A 22,879-nucleotide genomic window follows, 5' to 3' on the forward strand; every position below is an offset into this window, starting at 1 on the left:
CCTTGGAAACAGAAACCCAGCCCGGTTCCAGGAGTTCCTCCATGGCTGGGGGTCACTGGGGAATTCCTCATCCCAGAAAACTCTGCTGTGCTCCAGGGAGCAGGAGGAGCAGGGAGCCAGGCTGAGCAGGAACAGGGATGTGAGTCCTGGGATGGAGAACAGCAGCAGGGGGAGGGAAGGCATTCATCTGGCAGCAAAGACTGGGGAGGCCCAAGTGGGAATCCTGTGGTCAGGGAAGGGCTGGAGGAATCTAACCTTGGATCAGGGGGTGTTTTGGCCAGGCAGGTGCTCCCAGCTCCCACCCATTGCCAGAGGCTGCTTCCAAAGCCCTAAATATAATTAACCACGAGACAAATTAATAGGGGCCTGGGGGGGGGTTAATTTTGGGAAGAGAGTTTTTAAATAGCTGGAGATTTTCTCAAAAGAAGCCATTTAAAGGAGATGCCATCTGGGAGGTCCCTGGGTGAGCCCAAGGTCTCCTCTGGCTTTGCCATGTTTTCACTGGCATTGGCCATGGAGCCCAAGGAATGGCTCATCCTGGGAGTGCAGCAAGGACATGAAGCCAAACCCAGGATCCAGAGAGGGAATTGCAATGATTGCCTGTCGTGATCACAGTAAATAAATGAAATTACCCTCAGCTGGGAGGTTCCTGTCCCACATTCCTGGTGGGAAGTCACAGTGTCCTCTGGCACCTCGGGAAGGGCAGATTCAGACTGTCTGAGGGAAATGCTGATCCATGGAAAAGCTGATAGTGGTTCAATCGATCAGTTATTGATTGAAGGCACTGGGCTGTGTTATCAGGGAAAAGGGCTTTGCAGAAATTGGATTGGACAACATGGATTGGCCGGATTTCCAGGGAAATAATGGGTCCAGTCTTCTAAAAAGTGAATTTCATGGAGCACTGTGTGTGCTCTGATATTTGAGAGCCAACTCCAAACACCTACAGGGCCTAAAGGGGCTCCAGGAGAGCTGGAGAGGGACTGGGGACAAGGGATGGAGGGACAGGACACAGGGAATGGCTTCCCACTGCCAGGGAGCAGGGCTAGATGGGATAGTGGGAAGGAATTCCTGGCTGGGAGGGTGGGGAGGCCCTGGCCCAGGTTTCCCAGAGAAGCTGTGGCTGCCCCTGGATCCCTGGAAGTGTCCAAGGCCAGGTTGGATGGGGCTTGGAGCAACCTGGGACAGTGGCCTTGTGTGACAATGGGCAGGTGCTCTTCCCAGTGGGAGAGGGAGAAGTTTTCTGCCTCGTTAGGCCGTGAAATCCATATATTTTTAGTTGGGACTCAGTGACGTGGCAGTTGGAAAAGCCCCACTCGTTTGGGCTGCCCAGGCAGAGATTGATCATAGAGAAATAATGGTGTAAAACAGACGTGATGGTGCAAAATGGAAGTGATTGTGTAAAATGAAGTGATGGTGCAAAATGGAAGTGATTGTGTAAAAGCAAGTGATTGTGCAAAATCAAACGATTGTGTAAAATGAAATGATTGTGTAAGATCAAGTGATTGTGTAAAATGAAGTGATTGGGCAAAATGGAAGTAATTGTGTAAAATGGAAGTGGTTGTGTAAAATACAAGTGACTGTGCAAAATGGAAGCGATTGTGTAAAATGAAGTGAATGTGTAAAATCAAGTGATGGTGTAAAATGAAGTGATGGTGTAAAATGCAGTGGCTGTGCCCCCGAGGTGGGCTGGGGGGTGTGAGCAGGGCTGGGGGCTGCTCTGGAGGAGCTGCTTTGCAGCCCCTGTGCTGGCTGCAAGTCCTGGAGCTGTGCTGGTGCCACAGCTGGGAAGAGCCCAGGAGGTCGTGTTGCCTCCCAGCTGGATGAGGATGGAACAAGGCAGTCAGTGGTGGGTTGTTCATGGAGAACAAGCCCCCTTGTCTCCAGCAGGGTGGTGGCTGCTGCTCCCCAGCTTTGGGGGGATTGCTGGGGGTTGGGACGAGGATAAGGGGCTGCTTTGAGTCTAAAAATGGCAGCTCCCTGTTTTCAAGGAATATTCCTCCTCAAAGGCAACTTGTCTGGCCCGGGGCTCTTTAATGAGTTTTAATTGGGATTCAAAGCAGCATTAATGGGGTGTGTTAATGGGGCCTGGCTGTGGCCAGCAGGGCCTGTAATTCATCCCCTGCAAGGAGGGGTCACCCCCGCCCCCCCTGCTCCTTTTCATGGCAATTTTATCCGATGATGAATAGTCCAATTCATTCCCGGCTCCCAATCCTGGATTCCTATCTCTGAGTCAGTGGTAATTACCCAAACGTGGCAGGATGGAGCCAGCTGCTCTGTCCCCCCCAAAATCTGGGAATCCCAGCGTCCCCCGGCTGGGAGGGGAGCGGTGCCAAGCTCAGCTCCCAGAAATCCCGCTCTCCTTTGTTCCTGGCAGAGCTGTTGGCAGAGCCAGGGTCGGGCTGCGGAGCTCCAGCGTCGCTGGGAAAAGCTCTGGGAGCAAAACTGCCCCGGGAGAGGCTGTGCCAGAGCTGCCAAGGTGTGGTTGGAGCTGCAGAGAGCAGAGAAATAGGGATAAACCCCCCGGATCTGAGCTCAACCCGGGGTCCTGCTGTGGTGTGCAGCACAGCAGGGATCCCATGAGATGGGAAACATGGAATCCTGGAGCAGGGAAGGATGACAACCACCTCCCTGCACCAAAACCAGGGAATTTTCAACCTGTTCCATGCTCAAGGAGAGTACAGCCCAGGAAGCTCAGGTCTGTGTGCAAGGCACTGCCCTCCCTGGCTGGGTGCCAACCTCATCCCCCGTCATCCCAACGGGATTCAGACCTGGATTTTCCCCTCCCAGAGTGGTGGTTTCTTCCACCTGCTGTGCAAATCCCTCCAACAAGCTGTTGGGCCTTATGGAAAAATCCTCTCCCACCTCCTGCACGGGAGGGTTGGGAGTAGCTGTGCTCCAGCCCAAAATCCCTGGGGTGCAGCCAGGGGAGCTGTGGGGCCGTGATGGGGACGTGCCCGTGGGTGTGTTTGGGACAGGGAGGTGCCAGAAACGTGGATCATTGTCACAGAGTTCCTGCTGTTTTGGGAATGGGAATGATGTAAAGGGTGATGGCCCTGGAAGTGTCCAAGGCCAGGCTGGACAGGGCTTGGAGCAACCTGGGACAGTGGAAAGTGCCCCTGCCCATGGGCATGGATGGGCTTTAAGGTCCCTTCCAACCCAAACCATTCTGGGATTCTGGGATTCCCAGGATGTTGGGTGCTGGAGCTGTTGGCAAAGCCTGATCCATTTGTGATTCCTGGATGAGGGTCCCTGTGCAGCCATGGCCAGCCCAGCCCTTCTCCCTGGAGCATCCCTGCTGTCCCACAGGACAATGGCTGCTCTAAATTCCCGGAGAACAAGGACCTCTGTGCCGTGTGCCCAGGGAAGCTCCAGAGGGATGGGGCCATAATCCTGCCCCCTCCATGCCAGCAGCACCAGGAATGTGGCTGTGCTGCTTGGGATCCCATGGCTGTGCTGGGGTCACCCCTGTTCCTGCTGCCAGCTCCCAGAGCCTCTGGAGGCTGGGAATGACAGAGGGGGGCAGGAGCTAATCCTAATCCCACCGGGATCATTATCCCTGGCACTGGTGGCTGCACACCATGCTGGTGACCCCGAGGATCAGGGTTTGTCCCTGTTGGGGCTTGGGGCAGGTGGCAGAGGTGCTGCAGTAACCAGGGGGTCTCCCTTTCTTCCAGGCTCCAGGAGTGCCCACGATTCCCTGAGCTCCACGTCCATCCCGGGGTGTCCGGAGCACCCGCCCAGCCCGCGGAGCAGAGCAGGGCAGGTGAGACCCCACCCCGAGGGATCCCAGGGGGCTGGAGAGGGATGGGAATGGCCCAGGGATGGGGTGCCGTGCCCAGGGTGGGGGTCTGCCATCCACAGCCCCTCTCCCAAAAATCCCCCTCCCAAAAATCCCGGATTCCTCTGGCAGCACGGCCAGGAGAGCACTTGTTATCGGGAGCGGTGCAGCAGCTGCCACAGCTCTGCTCCTCCCAAAATTTGACCTTGTATCCCCAAAAAAACTCTGTTCATCAGATCCATGGAATACTCAGTCCTTGTGGAAATGCTGACTCCTTTGAGCAAATGAGGAAAAAGCAGGAATCCTCTGCAGGAATCCTCTGCAGGAAGGTTGACCATGGCTGAGCATCCCGCACGGGCTCAGCCTGTGGGATGCTGGCTCTGGCCCTTCCCAAGGAATCACAGCTCTGGCTGGGATCACTCCAACCTCTGGCAAAGAGAGCTGCCCGTGCTGCTCTCATATAAAGTGCGAAAAACCCCAATTTCAGAGCTAAAACACAAGGAAAAACAGGGAAAAGGCCGGATTTGAGGCACATCCCGGGGCCGGGGGGGGACATCGCGGCCGCTCCTCCGCCGGCTCCCGGAGCTCTTTGTGCCGGAATAACAAGGCTCCATTTGGTTTCTGTGGATGTTTCCCTTATCCCAGGAGCTGGAGCACAAGGCAGGGCTTGTCCTGGCTCCAGCTCCCTGGAGGGCACGGGGTGGGCTGGCACAGGGGGGTCAGTGCCTCCCTCATCCCGACCCGCCCGCCCCGTGACCTCCACCCACCCCGGCTCTGGCACTTCCTCATTCTGGCCAGGAAACGGGGTCCTGGAGCCTGGAATATTTACTGGATAATGTTTGTTTTGCTTCTTCTGCTGTTTGTTTCTTTTTGTTCTTTCTCTTCGCTTCATCTCTCTTGGAAAACTTTTACCCCCCAGCTGGGATGAGCTTCCAAAACCCCCCGGTGGGTTTGTGAAGCTGTCCGGGAACGACAGGCTGGGATGGGAAAGGAGCCTCCTGTGGGATGCCCTCCCATGCTCTCTGGAGCACCCCAGGGTGCTCATTCCCAGGAACATTTTGAGTGTTTTGGGTGGAAAACAGCGAGTGAGGGAGAGCTGTTCCCTCAAGGACTATTCCCTGCTTGCTATCCTGTTTGCCAGGATAAATAAGGTTCTGTGGATCATGTCCCACGCAAAGCTGGGGCTTGGAAGGGGGTTTTTTCAGGCTACCCCAAAAGGAGCAATGGGAGTGCTCCCAGCAGGCTTTTTCTCCCAATTTTTTTACCCTCACCCACCCAGCATCTCCCCAAGGAATTTATTCCTCCCTTTCTCCAGCCCTTTCTTACCCCACCTGAGGCTTTTCCCCTCTTCCCAACTAAAGAGCAGGTGACTTCCAGAGGGCTTGGATTGATGGCATTCTCCCACTGGAGGTGTTCTCTTGGAATACAAACAGTCCCATTTATTCTGCTTCAAACTGCTGGATCCTGGCTGGAAAAACCCGTTGGAGCCAACGACGTGTGATGGGATATGAAATAACTCTCATGGATGAGCCTCTGGCTCGGTCACACATTTGTTTCAAGAAGGGAAAAGAGACTTTTCCCCCTCTCAGACTTCCCTAAAACCCCCTTCAAGTTGAGAAAAAGCATGTAGGGTTTTTTTTTTCCCTCAAGGAAACGTTATTCCAAGAAGCTGGAGGAGGGTGAAATCCTGTGGCCAGTGACCCAGGGCAGCTCCAGGGGCCAGAAACGCTTTGTGCTCCACCAGGATGTTTCCTCTGGCTTCCCAGGCTGGGAAGGAGCTGGGAAAGAGAGTGGGAGGAAAACTGTGCTTGTTTACAGGGTTTATTGATGAGAATGAGATTTGAGTTTCTTCTCAGCACACAGACCCAGGAGAGGTTTGATTTGCCTCTCCCAGAAGGTTTCCTGGAGGGAAAAATGGTCCAAAATGGGGCTCTGTGAGTGCCAGGACTGGTTTTTGTGCCATTCCAGGCCATCCATGGTGTCTGTGGGACATGGGAAGTGCCTGGGAAGCAGCCCCGTGGTCGAGGAGGGATGGGGAGGAGACATCTGGCCTTGCTTGGTGCCTTTTTCCCACTGGCTTGGGAAGAGGAGAGGCCCTTCCCAGGCTGTCAGGAGTCTCTAGGAAGAAGAAATCCTTGAAAAGTTGAACTCCAGGGAAATCCCAGTCACTTTCTCCCAGGCTGGAACAAACTCAGCTGGCAGAAATCGCTTCGGAAACATTCATCTGTCTTTTGTCCTTTGTTCTGACCGTGCTAATGGGATTAATCCGGAATATTTGGAAAGCCAACTGCTCTTCCCAAACTGCCTCTGCATCTTCTCCTTGTCTGTGCACTGAGGACAAGTGGCTTCCCCAAAGTGAAGGTGCCTGCCAATAATCCCACCTCAAAATCCCACCTTGGGGCTCCCTGTGCTGTGGGATCACTGCTGGGAAGCCCAGCTGTGCCTGGATGGAGGGGCTGGGAATGTGACAGTGTTTTGTAGGAACGGCCTCTTTCCTTGAGGCCCCTCTCAGTGCCTTTATTCCGGTGTTTATTGGAGCCTGAAGGTGTTTCCTGTGGTGGGTGCAGAGCTGGAGCCGCTCCCTCAGCTTCCCTCTGCTGCTCCAGCTGTTTGTGCCATCAGCCAGATGCATCCATAAGGAGGAAACGAGGAGTTTTGCTGCTTCCCGTGGGATTTGGGTCTCCAGAGTGGCCCTTCCCTGCTCTGAGGGCTGTGGGGACATGTGGGGATGGTGGGAATGGGGTCTGTGGTGTGACATCAGGGTGGGAACACACACGAGCCCCGGGACAGGCGCCCCGGCACCACGGCCGTGGGAAAAGGGAGCTGGAGTGGGGTGAGATGGGAGCAGGAAAACCCTCTCCCTGCATGGCTGAGCCACCTCTCCCCTCCCCAAGGGAACAGGGGGCTGCTGGCACCTCACCCTGCCACAGGATCATCCGGCAGGGACAGTCAAGGGCACGGTGCCCCAGGGCCAATAAAGCCAAAATGATGCAACTGCTCAGCAGCTCTGAGGGTTTGGAGGTCAAACCTGGGCCAGGACCAGGAAAAGGACCTTCTTCCCAAGGAGGACACTCTTTGTTCCGGGGAGAAGCAGATCTGGCTCCATCCCCATCCTCGGAGCCTCTGTGCTCTGGTGGTGGTGGGAGATGGAGGAGCTCTGGGAGCTGGAGGAGCTCTGGGAAATGGAGGAGCTCTGGGAGCTGGAGCAGGTCTGGGAAATGGAGGAGCTCTGGGAGCTGGAGCAGGTCTGGGAAATGGAGGAGGTCTGGGAGCTGGAGGAGCTCTGGGAGATGGAGGAGCTCTGGGAAATGGAGGAGCTCTGGGAAATGGAGGAGGTCTGGGAGCTGGAGCAGGTCTGGGAGCTGGAGGAGCTCTGGGAAATGGAGGAGGTCTGGGAGCTTGAGGAGCTTTGGTAGCTGGAGGGAGTCTGGGAAATGGGTGAAGTCTGAGAGCTGGAGGAGGTCTGGGAGCTGGAGGAGGTCTGGGAGCTGGAGGAGGTCTGGGAGCTGGAGGAGCTTTGGGAGCTGGAGGAGCTTTGGGAGCTGGAGGAGGTCTGAGAGCTGGAGGAGGTCTGGGAGCTGGAGGAGCCCTGGGAGCTGGAGGAGCCCTGGGAGCTGGAGGAGCCCTGGGAGCTGGAGGAGGTCCCAACACCACTGATGTTATCTCGGAGCCATAACTCAGAGCCATCCAAACCACAATGACTGCAGGGAGCCCTAATGGGGAGCTTTATCCCTCATTGTCCAAGTCATCCGCAGTGGGCTGGGCAAGTTTTGGCTCATAAATAATCATATCTTTAGTGGTCAGTGTCTAACCCTGAACTGACCTTGTGCAACTACGAAAATCCTTGTTCCCCCAGTCCCTGGGACCTTCTCAGGCCATCAGGACACAATTTTGGGGCTCTGATCCCCGTCCCTGAGGTGCAGCAGCACGTTGCCAGCCCAGGGCTCTGCCTGCCATCCCTGCCTGCTCCCGGGAACACCTGAACAGTCCCTGTCCATCAGCCCGTGCCGGATTTCACACAAACCACCGTTCCTCAAAGGTCAAGCCGAGGCTTCTTGCGGAGAAGCACAAATTCCAGAATAGAAACCTCTGCAAACGCTCCAGCTGAGGAGTTTTCTCCATGGCAGCGCTCAGAGGAGCTGACTCACGGCAAACCTGAGAGAGGGAGGGAGGTTGTTTTACACCCCGGGCTGCTCCCAGAAGGAGAGATGTTGTTTTACACCCCGGGCTGCTCCCGGGGGGTGCCGGGCAGGTTAACGAGCAGTTAATTGTGCGAGAGTCAGGTAATGGGCCTTGGAGGTAAATAATTCCATCATTGATGCTCTCGGGAGCAGAAACGACCTCCTGGAATTCCAGAGTGGTTTGGGTGAAAGGGACCTTAAATATTATCCAATTCCAACCCCCTGCCACGGTCAAGGACACCTTCCACTTGTCCCAGGTGGCTCCAAGTTCATCCAACCTGGCCTTGGACACTTCCAGGGATGCAGGAGCAGCCACATCTTCTCTGGTGGGCAACCTGTGCCAGGCCCTCCCAGCCCAAAATTCCTTCCCGATATCCCACCCTGGTAATTTAGAGGTGTTATTTGTGTGGATTACTTTGTTCTCGGGGTGGGGACTCAGCCTCCTGCTCGGCTCCCGCAGGATGAATTCCCCCGGGGAAAATCCCGGTGGGATTCAGCTCCTTTCTTTCCCCCCCCCACCTCAGGAGGGTGTTTGTGTGTTTTCTCTCGGCCTGCCGGGGGAAAGGGGGGGGGGGAAGCGGTGAATTGAATGTTTTTGCTTTCCCCCCTCTCTGCACAGAGCTCTTGTCGAGTCAAATGAGGGACCTGCACAAGTCAAACGTGCTGGGGAGCAAACACGGCAGCCTGGTGAGTGTCTTAATAAGGCTGGGACAGACAGCAGGGCGAGCCAGAGTGGTTCCTCTCGGTGCCAAGGGACTCTGAGAGCAGGGGCCAGCCCTGCTCTCAGAGTCCCTTGGCACCGAGAGGAACCACTTTTAATTCCCACCGCTCAGGCTCGGTCCGTAGGATGAAGCCCCGGCCCCGCGGCAGGGCTGGGTCGGGCTTTAAACCCGGTTTAGGGGAGCCCCGCGTGTGCCGCTCCCTTGGCATGGGAATGAAGGACCTGATGGGCCCAAAGGTTCGATCTTCGGGAGCGCCTCGTTAGCGTGAAAGCCATTAATGGGAACAAAAGGCGTTTTCAAGGTTGAATTGAGAAGCATCAGAGCATTAGAGGGGCCGGGGAGATTAAAATCGGCGTTTGTTTGGCTCTAATCTAACGTGCATGGAACAATAAGCATTTGATGACTAATTTTTGGCAGCGCTGGCTCTCTCTTATCAAAATATAGCTGGTTCGTTCCGAGCTTGGCTTTAGGGGCTGGATTCCAGCGGCAGGAATCCCACATCCCTGCTTTGCTCCCCGGGCATCGCCCAGCACAGCCAGTGTGTCCAGGGCAGCCTGGGCAGGACGTGTCCGGGCTGAGGCTGTTTTGGGGTGATGCAGTTTGGGGTGATGCTGTTTTGGGTGGCGCTGTTTAGGGGTGATGCCGTTTTGGGGTGATGCCGTTTTTGGGTGATGCCGTTTGGAGGTGATGCTGCTCTGTCCTGCCTCAGGCTCTGCCAGCTCCAGCTCCTGCTTTTCCAAAATAAATCTTGGCTTTGTGGCTGGGATGTGGCTTTGCAGGGGCTCCCTGATTGCGGGGACAGCCTTTTGCTCTTTGCCAGCGCGGGTTTAGGCTCCGGGCACAGCCCTCCTCGTCCCAGCCCAGGCTCAGCCCAGCCCAGGCTCAGCCTCTGGCTCTTGTGGGACCCGGGCTCGCCCAAAAAAATCCATGGCCAATATTTACCACGTCCTTTGGGAAGGGGTTTAATCCGTGAGGCTCCTAAAGCCCCAAAGCTGATGCCCCCCGGGGGCAGGGGATCGGGGCAGGGCTGTGCCCACCTCGCAGGGACCTTGGCATGGTGGCCCTGCCCTGGAATGTGGAGCGTGTTCAGGGTTGGGGCACAGCGGCGAGTTTTTCCTCTAAAATAAGCCCCGATGAGCTATTTTAACGTTTTCTCCCCTGCTCTCTGCATGAGGGAGCTGAGGGTGTCCCCGGGCAAGGGCACAGGGCTCGGGCACCCCCTGCTCCCTCCCAGCGAATCCATCTCCGGAAAAACAGCGCTTGTTTTCGCCCCGTTGTTAAACACTTCGTTGCCTTTAATGACCAATTGATACTTGAAATGTCAAACTGGAGCACTCCTGACCTTTCTGATGGAAAATAACTTCTGCCCAGCGGCTGCCAGGGATGCGCAGGGGCTCCGGAGAGAGGGAAAACAGCCCCGTCCGGGGGGCACAGGGGCAGGAAGGGGGTGGCTTTCGGTCCTTTTTGGTTCTCTTCGTACAAAACCGTGCCTTGAGTTTCTCTGCAAAGCCCCAGATGGGGAATGTTTGTCAGAACCTCGGTCCGTGCCAGGAGGGAGGCAAGAAAAAAAAAGGGAATAATGTGATTTTGGAAAGGCTCTGTCTCCTGGAGCGCCTCCTGAAAGGCCCAGATTTTCGAGGCAAAATAATGAGTGTTGGATTTCCTTTTCCCAACGCATTTTTTTCATGCAAATACCTTTCTTTCTTTTTTTTTTCTTTTTTTTTTTTCTTTTTTTTTTTTTTTTTTTTTTTTTTGCTAGTCAACCATAACCACGGGCAGAGCAGGGAGTCAGACAGTCACGGTGCAGGAGCTCCGGGTTCCCATTAAAAACCTCTCCCGGGCCACGGGATGTTGGGATGTGCCGGGATGTTGGGATGTGCCGTCGTGGCGACCCCTAAAGAGCTGCTGGAGGTGCCACCCCCTTTGCCACGCTGCTGGGGGGGGACACAGTGCCGAGAAGAAAGGGCTGGGGAGGGGGGGGCGGTTTTCACCCCTCGAAATGCAGGTGAAAGCAGAAATTAATTTCTCTGAAAGCTCTGGCGATCGAGGCAGATTAATCGGGGCTATATATAGAGGCTGTCCAGATTTTGGGGGGATTACAGCCTGCTGGGCTGGGGCACTGCCCGTTCCTCTGTGCCCAGAGCTCCCTGCACGGGCTCTCCCCCCCTCCTGCTGTTGCCAAGGCTCCCGAGGCTTGAAAAGATGCTTTTAAAAACGGAACACATTGAGACAAGAGCCGAGCCCTGCTGCTGCTGGTCAGCAAAGCTGGAGCTGCCAACAGCTCCAAAAGCCTCCAAAGAGGGGCTGAGTGTTTGCTGCCGGGCTGCTTTTCTGGTTTTTTTCCAGGCAAATGGAAGTGCTGTTCCCAAGGGACGAGGGCAGAGCTCTCCCTGGGGGATCTGTGTGTGTGCTGGGCTCAGATCACTGTGGGGCTGGGGGTGGGTTCCAGTCCCTCATCCTGGAGAAAAGCCTGCAGGATCAGAAGGGTTTTGATTGTATTTTTAATGAAATTTCTCCTCCAGCTGCAAAACCAGGCCTGACCCCCCTCTTGAAGACTTTATTCCCCCCCTGCCAGCAGCAGGAGCAGCCTCAGGGATGTTCTGCTCCTCATCCTCCCCTGCTGACACCTCCACTTCTTCCTCCTGTGGGGCGTGATGGAATCTTGCAGCTCCTGGGAGAGATGGGGAAAAGAGCCTTTCCCTGGTCCGAGCTGTGGCTGCTCCTCGGTGTCACCGCCTTCATCCAGCCCTTTTCCATGTGGGAAATCCCTGGATAACCACCCTCCATCGCTGCTGGCCATCCTCTCCCACCTCTGCTTTCCCAGTGGAGCAGAGACAGAGTCAGATATGGAAGGAATTCTGCAGGAATTCTGCAGAGGGGCTGGGGGTGCTCCTTGCCTGGCACACGGGGGCTTTTCCCCCCTGCAGGGCCGTGAGGAACAGCCCAGGAATGATCCCTGGTGCCCCACCTTTCTCCTTCCATGCCAGATCTTTGCTCCAGGAAGGATGGATGTGCCCTGGCCTGGGCACAGATCTCCTCTCCCCGATTATGAAACCTCAAAGAGCTGCTTTGTTCCTTTGTTTGCAGAGGGATGGCAGCGCTGCCTGGCCCTGCCCTCCCCTCCCCAGGCTCCCTCTGCCCCTCCCCAGGGATGCTGGAGCAGCAGGGAAAGGAGGGAACAGGGAAGGGATGCTCTGCTCTGCCCTATATTCCTGCTCAGGGCTTCCCAGTCCATCTTTTTGCTGCTCAAAGAGCTTTCCACCTTCCAACCCGGGATTTTGGGGCACATTCTCCCCCTCAAGCACTTAAACAAGTCAAACATTGCAATGAGCCTTAAAACCCCAGAAAATTCCTCGGTTGCTCCTCGTTCCATGAGGTTGGTGCCGATGGGGAAGGTCCTGGCTGGGGATGTGATTGATTTTCCTGCCTCCCTTCAAGGCCTTTGTAATATTCTCATTTTTCCTGCGAGTTCTGCTCGACCCAGAACGAGGGAGGAGTTTTGTAACGAGAGGAAAAAGCCGAGTCCAAGAATAATGCAGAGCTTGAAGGAACCTTGGAAACGGTGGCTGATCCTGGAGATGGATGGAAATGACTCCGAGAAATCAATAATCCTTTTTTTTTTTTTTTTTTTTAATGCCTCTGAGTCACTGGGAGCGAGGGGATGGAGGAACAAAAACGTCCCATTAACGTCAGCAGAATGCAGGGAATGACTCAAAAAGTGAGATTCATAAAAATTGGATGTTGTGGGAGTGCAAATGCTCAGGATGTGCTTCCAGAAGTGCTGGATGGGGCAGGCAGAACAGGGATGGGAGCTGGGATTTTCATCCAAACGTGGGCTCCAGGGGTGTCTGTGGCTCCATGGAAGTGCAGCACCCAGGACTGAATTTAGCAGGACTTTTTTTGTCTTCCAGAATCTTCCATCTTCCCAAATTTCCTTCTAGTGGTGGGTGGGGGCTCAAAGAATCCCTGAATTCCCCCCATCGGTTTCTTTTATCCATCCCTCTCTTCCAGAACAGTATAAAGGATGTTCAGGGAGGGGAAATAACTTGCAGTGAAAACAAGAGGTTCTGACCCAACAAAATTCAGGTCAAACAATTCGTAAGTGAGGAGAAAAAGGCGAAGAAATCTGGGAAAAACATCCCAGGAGCTGGAAGTGCTGCTCAGTTGCTGCTCAGGGTTTAAATCCCAGGGGAAGGCGGGAAATGCAACGTTTCTCTTGAGGTTTTGGGGGTGCTCAAGGTTTTTATGTGCCCTTGGCCGTGTCATTGTCACCACGGTGGGTCATGGCCACCTCTCCCAGCAGGAGGAGGTTTGGGCTCCACATCCAAAGGTCCCCTTGAAGGAAGCACCAGGCAGTGGGGCAGTGTGGGATCACTGTTCCCAGCCTTTCCTCTCCCTCTTTGTCTCATTCCTTTGGGGAAGGGGCTCCTTTCCTTCCTGGCTGGGAGATGTCGGCACCACCTGGGCCGTGCTCGGATCCGGGCGGGAATGTGGGGCTGTGTCCTGACAATGCCCAAAGACCCCACAGCCCCCCTCCTCTCCAGCCCCTCCTTGCCTTCAAAAGCCTTCCCTGGCTGGGCCAGGAAATAGGATGTTTGTCCAGCCCGGAATTCCAGCGCACCCACTCCGAGCCAGGAAACCCCAGGGAGCGAGGGATGCGGAGGAGCAGCACGTGGGGGGAAAATAAATAAGGGAATAACAAACCATGTCCCGTTTGGGACTATCCCCTGGATGGCAGAGGATTCAGGATGAGAGATTCCATCCTCCTGGATAGAAAATTAGGCTGATTTTCAACGATTTTCCATCATAAATCATGGAATCCTGGAATGGTTTGGCTTGGGAGGGACATTAAAGCTCCTCGTGTTCAACCTCCTGCCGCAGGCAGGGACACCTTCCACTAGCCCAGCTCTCTCCAAGTCCTTTCCAGACTGGCCTGGAACATTCCAGGGATGGAGCAGCTTTTCTGAGCAACCTGCACCAGTGCAAGGTGGCGTTGCTTGTGAATCCATGGATTTTGCTGGGAAGAATTCCCACGTGCAGCCCATCAGCAGCCGAGTTTGCAGCACAAGGTTGGAGCATCACCCTTGGCACGTTGGATTTTTGTTGGCTTCCTTCTTCCTGGCAGCCCTGAGGTCACCTGGTGGCCTTTCCACGTCCTTTGGGAGCAGCTGGATGACGGGAAGATCTTTCCACGTCAGAGCCATGGGCTGGCAGCAGAAACCAAAGGGATCCCACTGCTTCCCCCATCCCCTGGATCCTTGGAAGCCCCATGAGATGTGTCTGTCTGCTCTCTTTGGAGGGAAGGTTTTGGTGGATACAGAGGAAAAAAATAAGTGGAGTAGAGAATAAAATGAAAGGAAAAATAAAGCTGGAATCTGCTTGGGAACTCGAAGTTTTCATCCATCCAGAACGGAAGCATCACCCATGGAAACACCCAAATGGGATATTACAGTGGGAAAATGGGGATTTGCTTCCCAGCCAGAATATCCTTCGAGGTGTTTATTTGTAGGAAATGCCTCCTGCAGCCCAGGGGGCTCCAGAGGGAGAGGGATTTGGGCAGCCAGGGGTGGACAGATCCCAGCAGCACCTGGAGGTGTGAACAGGAGGGATGGTTCCCAAAACCCCCTCGTGGCAGGAGGGTTTCCATGGAGGTGCCTGGGGGATGTTCTGTGAGGCACCTGGAAATTTTGGGGAGGAAAGGATTGAGCAAATGGGCTTTTTGGTGGAATTTGAGGCTGGTTTTGCCAAAGGTTGGAAGCAGAGGTGGAAGAAATAAGAGTAAAGTTAAAATCCCGGGATAGGGGAGAAAATCAAGAACTTCAAACATACAAAACCATGTTTTTGTGCTTTTGGAATGTTATAAAAAAGCCCAGTTTCAATTTGAAAACTCGTCAGTCAGAGGGAAGTGTCAGGTTTAGTGAAGCTCCTGCCTGTCCCCAGGCCATGGTCGGGGGGTTTTCCTGGCCCTGCCTGGCTCCGACTGCTGGGATCAGTTTGGAAAAGATTCCCAGTGCTTGCTTGGACCTCAGGCTGCATTTTTTCAGAGCAGAAAGGTCTCCAGCCCAAACCAGTCTCTCTGCTCTCCTTTTTGGGTTAAATCCTCAAGGATTTCAAGGCTGGGTTGGACGGGGCTTGGAGCAGCCGGGGCTGGTGGAAGGTGTTGGAATGGGATGAGTTTTGAGGTCTTTCCCAGCCCAGACCCTGGGACCTTCTGCTGCTCCTCACTGTCCCTTTTCCCCCACAGCCAGGAGGTCCCTGCTCCACCAGGGTCAGCTGGTGTGTCCTTGGGATCCCTGCTTTGACAGGACCAGCTCGTGGCTTCTCGGGATTCTTGGTCCATCAGGATCATCTGGTGGATCCTTAGGATCCTTCATCTGCCAGGATTAGCTGGTGTGTCTTTACGATCCCTGATTTGACAGGATGATCTGGTGGATTCTTGGAATCCCTGATTTACCTGGATCAGCTGATTGATCCTTAGGATCCCTGATCCACCTGGATCAGCTGATTGATCCTTAGAATCCCTGATCCACCTGGATCAGCTGGTTGGTCCTTGGGATCCCTGACCCATCTGAATCAGCTGATTGATCCTTGGGATCCCTGATCCACCTGGATCAGCTGGTGGCTTCTTGGGATTCCTGGTCCACCGGGGTCAGCTGGTGTGTCCTTAAGATCCCTGCTCTGCCAGGATCAGGCTCTTGGGATCCCTGGTGGATCCCTGGTTTTCCAGGTCAGCCCCCATGGGCAGCCCTGTTCCAAACAAGCTGAGGCAGCTGAACGTGGCACATCCCGGCTCCCTGACGCTCCCTCCTGCCTGAGTGCTCCCATCCTGCCCCCATTCCCGCTCCCACGTGGTCCAGGCCAATCCATTTCCGAGCCATCGCCTTAGGAGCCGTAATTCCTTTGTCGTGTGCACACGGAGCGGCAGCGCCGCGTCCCAGCCGCTCCAGAGGAGAGCAGCTGGAATTCTGCAGCAGCACAGGGGCTTTCCATGCCTTTTGTGAGCCCTCCCTGGCACCGGGGGGGGACATTTGAGGTTTTCCGGGGGTGCCACGTCAGCCAAACCTCGCCAGGTAACCCCCTCCGGCGGCACAGCTCGGGAGCGGGAAAACGAGCGGGATCGGAGCCGGGGGAGGGATTTGGGGAATGCTGATCCCGCCGTGTTCCCCCAGATGTCATGGCGCCCGCAGTACCGCAGCTCCAAGTTCCGGAACGTGTACGGGAAGGTGGCGAGCCGGGAGCACTGCTTCGACGGCGTGCCCATCACCAAGAACGTGCACGACAACCACTTCTGCGCCGTCAACGCCCGATTCCTCGCCATCGTCACCGAGAGCGCCGGCGGCGGCTCCTTCCTCGTCATCCCCCTCGAGCAGGTCAGCACGGGCCCTGTGGGGCACTCCCACCCGCAGCTGCTCCGTCCCCATCCCTATCCCCATCTCCATCTCCATCTCTGTCTCCATCCCCATTCCCATTTCCTTCTCCATCTCCATGTCCATCCCTATCCTGATGCCCATCTGCATCCTCATCTCTGTCTCTGTCCCTGTCTCTGTCCCCATCTCTGTCCCCATCTCCATCTCCATCCCCATGTCCATCCCCATCTCCATCTCCATTCCCATTCCCATCCCCATGTCCATCCCCGTCCATCTCTATCCTCATCCCTATCTCCATCCCCATCCCCACATCCCCATCTCCATGTCCATCCCCATCTCCATCATCATCCATCCCCAACATCTCCATCCCCTTCTCCATCTCCATCCCCATGACCATCCCCATCCCCATCCATCTCCATCCTCATCCCCATCCCCATCCCCATCCCCATCCATCTCCATCCTCATCCCCATCCCCATCCCCATCCCCATCCCCATCCCCATCCATCTCCATCCTCATCCCCATCCCCATCTCCATTGCCTTCTCCATCCCCACCTCCCTCTCCATCATCTCCATCTCCATCCCTCCTCAAAGTCTCTGCTGCTCAATCCTGGGGTTTTCCTGGGTGGGATGGGAGGATTTCCAGCTGCCTCAGTGAATTGGGGTTTTCTTTAGGAAGAGATGAGACACCTGTTCAACTGCTTTTGGCATCTCTCGGGGAGTTTGGCCCTGGGAACGTCTCTGCCCTCTCCCGTGGCAATGCCAGCTGGGTTTGTGATCCTGGTGTTTCACCCACACAGCTCCCAGAAAGTCCCTGTGGAGCCCTAATCCTGCCTCCAGCACATCCTTCTCCTCCTTTTGTTGTGCTTTTCCTTCTCCAGCCAAGACTCCCCCCAGCCCTTCCCGTGATCCCACGGGATCCACACTTCTGTTCCTCGTGCAATTTTCCACTCCCATAAATCCAGCTGATGCTCCAGCGGGACACGCTCGGTGTTCCTGCCCCAGAGCTCATCCCGGAAGCTCCAGGAGGGAGAGGGACCTTGAACACGGAATTAGTGTTTCCTTGGATAGAAGGGATGGCTTTGAACTGAAAGAGAGTTTATTAAATTAGATAAAAGGGAGATTTTTCCCTGGGAGGGTGGGGAGGGCCTGGAAAGGATTTCCCAGAGAAACCATGGCTGCCCCATCCCTGGAAGTGTCCAAGGCCAGGCTGGAGCAAACTGGGATAATGGGAAGGTGCCCATGACAGGGGATTGGAACTGAACAATCTTTAAGGTCATTCCAACCCAAACCATTCCAGGATTCCAGGATTCTTTGACCCTTGGCACTGCTCTGGGGGTACCAAGGTCACTCTGACGCTGCTGCTTCCTGATGCTGCTCCAGCCTGTGGACCTGCAGCTCCAAGCTGGACCCCACATCCCATCCCTGGGCTCCTGGGCTGCAGGAGGGGCCGTGGGTGCTCCCAGACATTCCTCCTCAGGAGCATTTTTGGCACGGATGAGCTGCACTCCCTCCCCTTAGAGATGCACCTTCCCCCCATCCCTTGGCCACAGCACACGTGGGACCAGCTGGGTGTCCCTCAGGCTCCTGGACAGCACAATCCAGTGCCAAATCCACAGGAATGCCAGCTGGGAGGGGAAGCTGGCAGAGCCAGAGGGGTGGAGGAGCACATCCCTCCCCAGCCCCTCCACACCCCGTCATTCCTCTCAGACACTTTCCCCGCATAACATTCCCACCTCTCCTGAATTCCTCTTTAATTTCTGGAGTCGACTCAGCTACAGATGGAAGAAATTATAATCAGGGCTTTAATTGCTCAGCACAGCTTGAGGCTCATTAATATTCGGGGAAGCAGGAGCTTTGTGTGAGCCCCCGGAGCGCTCCCGCCCCATCCCTGCTCCCCCGGCCCCAGCTGGGGGGATACCCATCCTCACTCCACTTGCTCCCGATCCTAAATCCTCAGGAACAACCCAGTATTGCCAGCAAACTACCCTTTTTTTCCTGGAAAACATGGGACAAAAGCAGAGGTGCCGTTTGCAACCTGTTCCGAAGGGAAATCCTGGCAAAATCCGCCCTCTGGAGCAGACCTGGGCTCTCTGTGTCGAGTGGCAGCACGAGCCTTTGTAGCAGCTAATAATTTCATTATTTTTTTTTAAATAGGGGCTGATTAGCTCATTAAGAATAAACTAATTTTCCTTGGAAATCAGCAGCCCTCTAATTAATTGGCAGCCGGATTTAGCTGAGCATAATGAAGGTAACCCAGATACCGTGGAGCCGCTCGGGCTCGGGTTTGCTGCCACACTTTTGGAGTCTTTTCCTGCTTTTTGCCCTCTGTTGTGCTCAGCTGAGCTCCCCAGAATCTGTGACACTGCATCCCATATGTCCCTCCCCGTGCAGCAGAAATCCCGGTTCCTCAGGGATCCGTGGAGCCGAGAAGGGGATGTGTGGGTTGGGAAGACGGAGCTTGGCTGTGTTTTGTTCCTCCCTCCTCTCCAAGCCTGTCCTCCCACCCTGCGCTGCCTGGATCCCAAATCCTGGCTCCTCAGCCCCTGGGAAGCGGCGTCTCCCTGGCACCACGAGGGGTTTGTGCCAGAAATATCCCCGGGGAGTGGGCGAAGGAGAGCGCGGAGGCTCCGGCTGAGCCTCGGGAAGGGGAGGATTTGCTCCCCAAACCATGGCAACGGGAGAATCATGGAGTCCTGGAATGGTTTGGGTTGGAAGGGACCTTAAAGCTCATCTCACTCCACCTCCTACCATGGGCAGGGACACATTCAACTATCCCAGGTTGCTCCAAGCCGGCCTTGAGGATTCAGTCCAAGGAGAGGAGAGGAGACCATGTGGAAAATGTCCATTTATTCTGCTCGGCAGGAATGGCTCGAGCCCCATCACCATGAACAAAATGCAGCCTTGCTTGGATGGTGCTACTCCACAGGAAAGGGACTCAGGGACATCGATCCCTGCTTGTGTCCTTACAGAGCATCCTTCTGGAGCTGGAGCCCCTCTGCTCTGGAGCCAGGCTGGGAGAGCTGGGGGGGTTCACCTGGAGGAGAGAAGGATCCAGGGAGAGCTGAGAGCCCCTTCCAGGGCCTAAAGGGGCTGCAGGAGAGCTGGAGAGGGACTGGGGACAGGGGGGTTGTGACACACCTTGCTGGGGTGGCCGTGGGGTCCCTCGGGTCCCCTTTGCAGGGGAGGGTGGTGGCATCACTTCCACCGTGCCAGAGGGATCCCTGTTCCCACAGGGGACAAGGATAACTTGTTTTCCAGAGGCAGACAATGTTATCTGCCCGGAGGAAGCAGGAGCAGGAAGGGGGAGTCTCTGTTTACACGGAGGAAGCTGAAATCCAAACCTGTTGTGGCTGGGGCTGCTCCAGGGGTGGGGCAGGAGAAGGGCTGGATGGGGCACAGATCCCTCATCCCACTGTGTCCAGGGTTGCTTTGCTCCTGCTGACGGATGGATGTGCCCATGGAATGTGAGCAGGGGGGTCCTGGGGGCTCAGGTGTCCCTCTGCCTGGGTAAGTTTAGGTCGTTCCTTCCCCAGAAGGGTTGCCCAGCACTGGAACAGGCTGTGGTGGAGTCCCCATCCCTGAGGGATTTACAATCCCTATGGATGTGGCACTTGGGGACATGGGTGGCCTTGGCCATCGTGTGGTCTGGATGGTCTTCAAGGTTTTTTCCAACCTGAAGGATGCTGTGGGACACTGATGTCCATCACTGCTGGGGGGGGCTGCACAAGCCCATGGAGGTGACAGATCCATCCCTAATCCCCATGGAATTCCCAAACCTCCACAGCAGCCCAGGGGGGACAGGGACAGCAGGTCAGAGAGTCACAAAATCACTGAGTTTGGAAAAGGCCTCCAAGGTCATCAAGTCCAGCCTTGGGCTGATCCCCACCTTGTCACCCTTCCCAGAGCATCCAGAACTCCTTGGTTCTGGAGCAGGCAGGTCTCACACCCACCTGGATCCTGAAGATCCAAAAGAACGGGGGGAAACAATTTATTACAATAATTCCAGGGTTTTAGGGGCACCTGAGAAGGTGCAGAAGGTCCCTGGAATGGAGCTGGAGGAGGATAAAAATAGAGAGGGAGGAGGAAGGAGCAGGTGTCCCTCAGGGAAACGCTGGTTGTGACGGGAAGGGAAATGCAGGTTGGAATCCTGGAATCACAGAAGGCTTTGGGTCGTGCTGCAGGGAACACTCCCGGGTCTCACCTGTCCCCTCACCCCCCAGCACAGGGAGGGGACATTCCCGGTGCCCCAGGGAGCAGTGCCAGCATCCCTGGCATCAGTGACACCCTCTGGGTGCCCTGGGATGGGACATTCCCTGTGTCCCAGAGAGGAATGCCAGCATCCCTGGGATCAGGGATGTGCTCTGGGTGCCCTGGGATGGGACATTCCCTGTGTCCCAGGGAGCAGTACCAGCATCCCTGGCATCAGGGATGTGCTCTGGGTGCCCTGGGATGGGACATTCCCTGTGTCCCAGGGAGCAGTGCCAGCATCCCTGGCATCAGGGACACCCTCTGGATGCCCTGGGATGGGACATTCCCAGTGTCCCAGGGAGCAGTGCCAGCATCCCTGGCATCAGGGACACCCTCTGGATGCCCTGGGATGGCAGCTGGCAAGCAGGAGCACTGGGAATGCCGCCCTGGCTCCTTGTCCCTGCTCCAGCTCCTGGTGGCATCTGCTCCATTTCTGATCCCAAGGGACACCCCCATGACCACCCCCCTTGCCAGGGCTGGGCAGAGAACGGGCAAACTCATCACACCCCCCGCTCCCCTCCCTTCCCAGAGCTGCTGTTCCAAAGCACCAGGAGTTTTCTGCAGGAAAAAAAATCCAGATTCCTCCTGGTTCCTCTGTCCCCTGAACCAGTTTTCACATCCTTGGAGCTTTCCTACCTCCAGACTCAGGACACAGGAGACTCCCTCGCTCAGAACTCATTGGCTCTGATTTTTTCTCTGCCTGAATTGAGGCTGCAGGAGATGTTTTTTTTTAACTTAGAGCTGGTCGGGGGAAAAAAAATAGACCTGAGGCTTAAAAAATAAAAAAAAGCTGATCCTTCAGCATTGCTGTTCCCACCTGGTGTCCCTGGATTTACCAAGGAGAGCAGCTCCTTGTGGGAAGCCCAGCCCGGGGATCTGGCTGGTTTTAACACTTGGATTAGTTAAAAAAAAAAAATCAGGGTGAAATTTTAATGCTGGTTTGGAACAGAGGAGGGAACAAGGATAAAATGAGGGTTCTTGGGCCAACAGCAGCGTGGGAGGGGAAATTGGGATTTTATGGCTGGGTTTGCAGCAAAGCCTGAGGTTGAGCCTGGGCTTTGCTGGGCTCTCAGTGCAGCCCTTCCTGCCCCCTCTGCCGGCTAAAAATCCACAGGAACCTCGTCCACACCGGGGAAAAAAATGGCTTTTTGTTACCAACGACCACGGATTTATTTTTAATGTCCATAATCCAATTTAACAGAGACATTAGAGGGGCTTTTTGTCTTTTTAATTAACAAGCTCGAGCCTGGCTATTGCTTTTATGGTGCAGAGAAATCCCCCCGGGGCTTTAATCTGTGCAAATTGTTTGTCACAAGCTGCTGTGTGTGTTGTTTTGGGGGTTTTAGGGATACAGGGATGCAGAGTCTGTGGGTCCATTGTGGCTGGAGAAGCTCCTGTGGTAGTTATTCCAAGTGGGAATTCCAAGTGCCTGCCTGGGCAGATGATGCTCACAGCCCTTGACAGTATTTATATTTAATTTAAGAGTGTTTATATTTAATTTAAGAGTGTTTCTGTTTAATTTAAGGGTATTTCTGTTTAATTTAAGGGTATTTCTGTTTAATTTAACAGCATTTCTGTCCACACCAGAGGAGTAGCTGGTGCTTAAACCTCCATCCTGGGAAAAATGGTGTTGAGTGACACTGATTTTATGGCTTGTGGGGTTTGTGTCCTTTAAACGGGCAGTGGAGACACAAACCCTGGTCCAGCAGGTGTGGAGGATTCCCAGGGCACATTTCCCTCCCTGTTTGCCTTTCCAGGTGTCTCAGGGATGAGGAACAGCAGCTGTGGCTCCTGGGGGTGTTTTCCCAGGGATGCAGGTCTGGCTCAGGAGCTGCTGCAGTTGGAGGGGCCAGAACACGAGCTGAGCTTTTGGGTTTGTTTGCTGGAAAACTGGCTCTTGGCTTGGGGTTTTCCTCCTTCCTAGGAGCAGGCTGGAAGCCTGGAATCAGGCTCCTGACAGGACCAGACATTCCCAGTGCCTGGAATGTGACGTTTCAGTAAAAAACATTGTTCACTGCATGGATGGATTTCCCTAGTGTTGGGATTTTCTTTTCCCGTGGCTTTATATCACTAAAAATTCTCAGGAGCAGCTTCCAGCCAGGTCAGTGAATGCCCCATCCCTCCCAGGGGATGATCCCGCTGGGAATTCGTGTGGTTGTCCCATCTGAGCTGGCTCTGGCCAAACTGGAGCCATGGAATTGCTTTTGTCTGGTTGCTGGAGGCTGGAGGAGTGTCCTGGGGAGGGAAAAGCGGGAAAGGTGGGGAAAGATCTTTGTTGTAATCACAGAATGATTCCTGGGATGGTTTGGGTTGGAAGAGACCTTAAAATCACCCAGTGCCACCCCCTGCCATGGGAAGGGACACCTCCCACTATCCCAGGTTGCTCCAACCTGGCCTTGGACACTTCCAGGGATCCAGGAGCAGCCACAGCTTCTCTGGGAATTCTATTCCAGCACCTCCCCACTCTCACAGGGAGGAATTCCTTCCCAAAATCCCATCTCTCCCTGCCCTCTGGCAGTGGGAACCCTTTTCCCCTCTTTATACCCCTTTATTCACATTTATTCCATTGTTGGAGGGAGAGC

General features: G+C 55.1%; 1 protein-coding gene across 2 annotated transcripts in view; it reads left to right on the forward strand.

Annotated features, from left to right (window-relative positions):
* Positions 1–22,879, forward strand: part of CORO2B (coronin 2B) — a 39,365-nt gene that overhangs the window by 3,323 nt on the left and 13,163 nt on the right. Inside the window, exons 2-4 of one of the 2 annotated variants that reach the window (XM_064669304.1) lie at positions 3,675–3,763; positions 8,579–8,646; positions 15,851–16,051. In XM_064669304.1, the coding sequence (XP_064525374.1) occupies positions 8,596–8,646; positions 15,851–16,051 (252 nt within the window). In that variant the 5' untranslated portion in view covers positions 3,675–3,763; positions 8,579–8,595. The remainder of the gene's footprint in view (positions 1–3,674; positions 3,764–8,578; positions 8,647–15,850; positions 16,052–22,879) is intronic. The other variant, XM_064669306.1, reaches the window with a different exon arrangement.

Source organism: Pseudopipra pipra, chromosome 12 (genome assembly GCF_036250125.1).
Source record: "Pseudopipra pipra isolate bDixPip1 chromosome 12, bDixPip1.hap1, whole genome shotgun sequence".
NCBI lineage: Eukaryota > Metazoa > Chordata > Aves > Passeriformes > Pipridae > Pseudopipra > Pseudopipra pipra.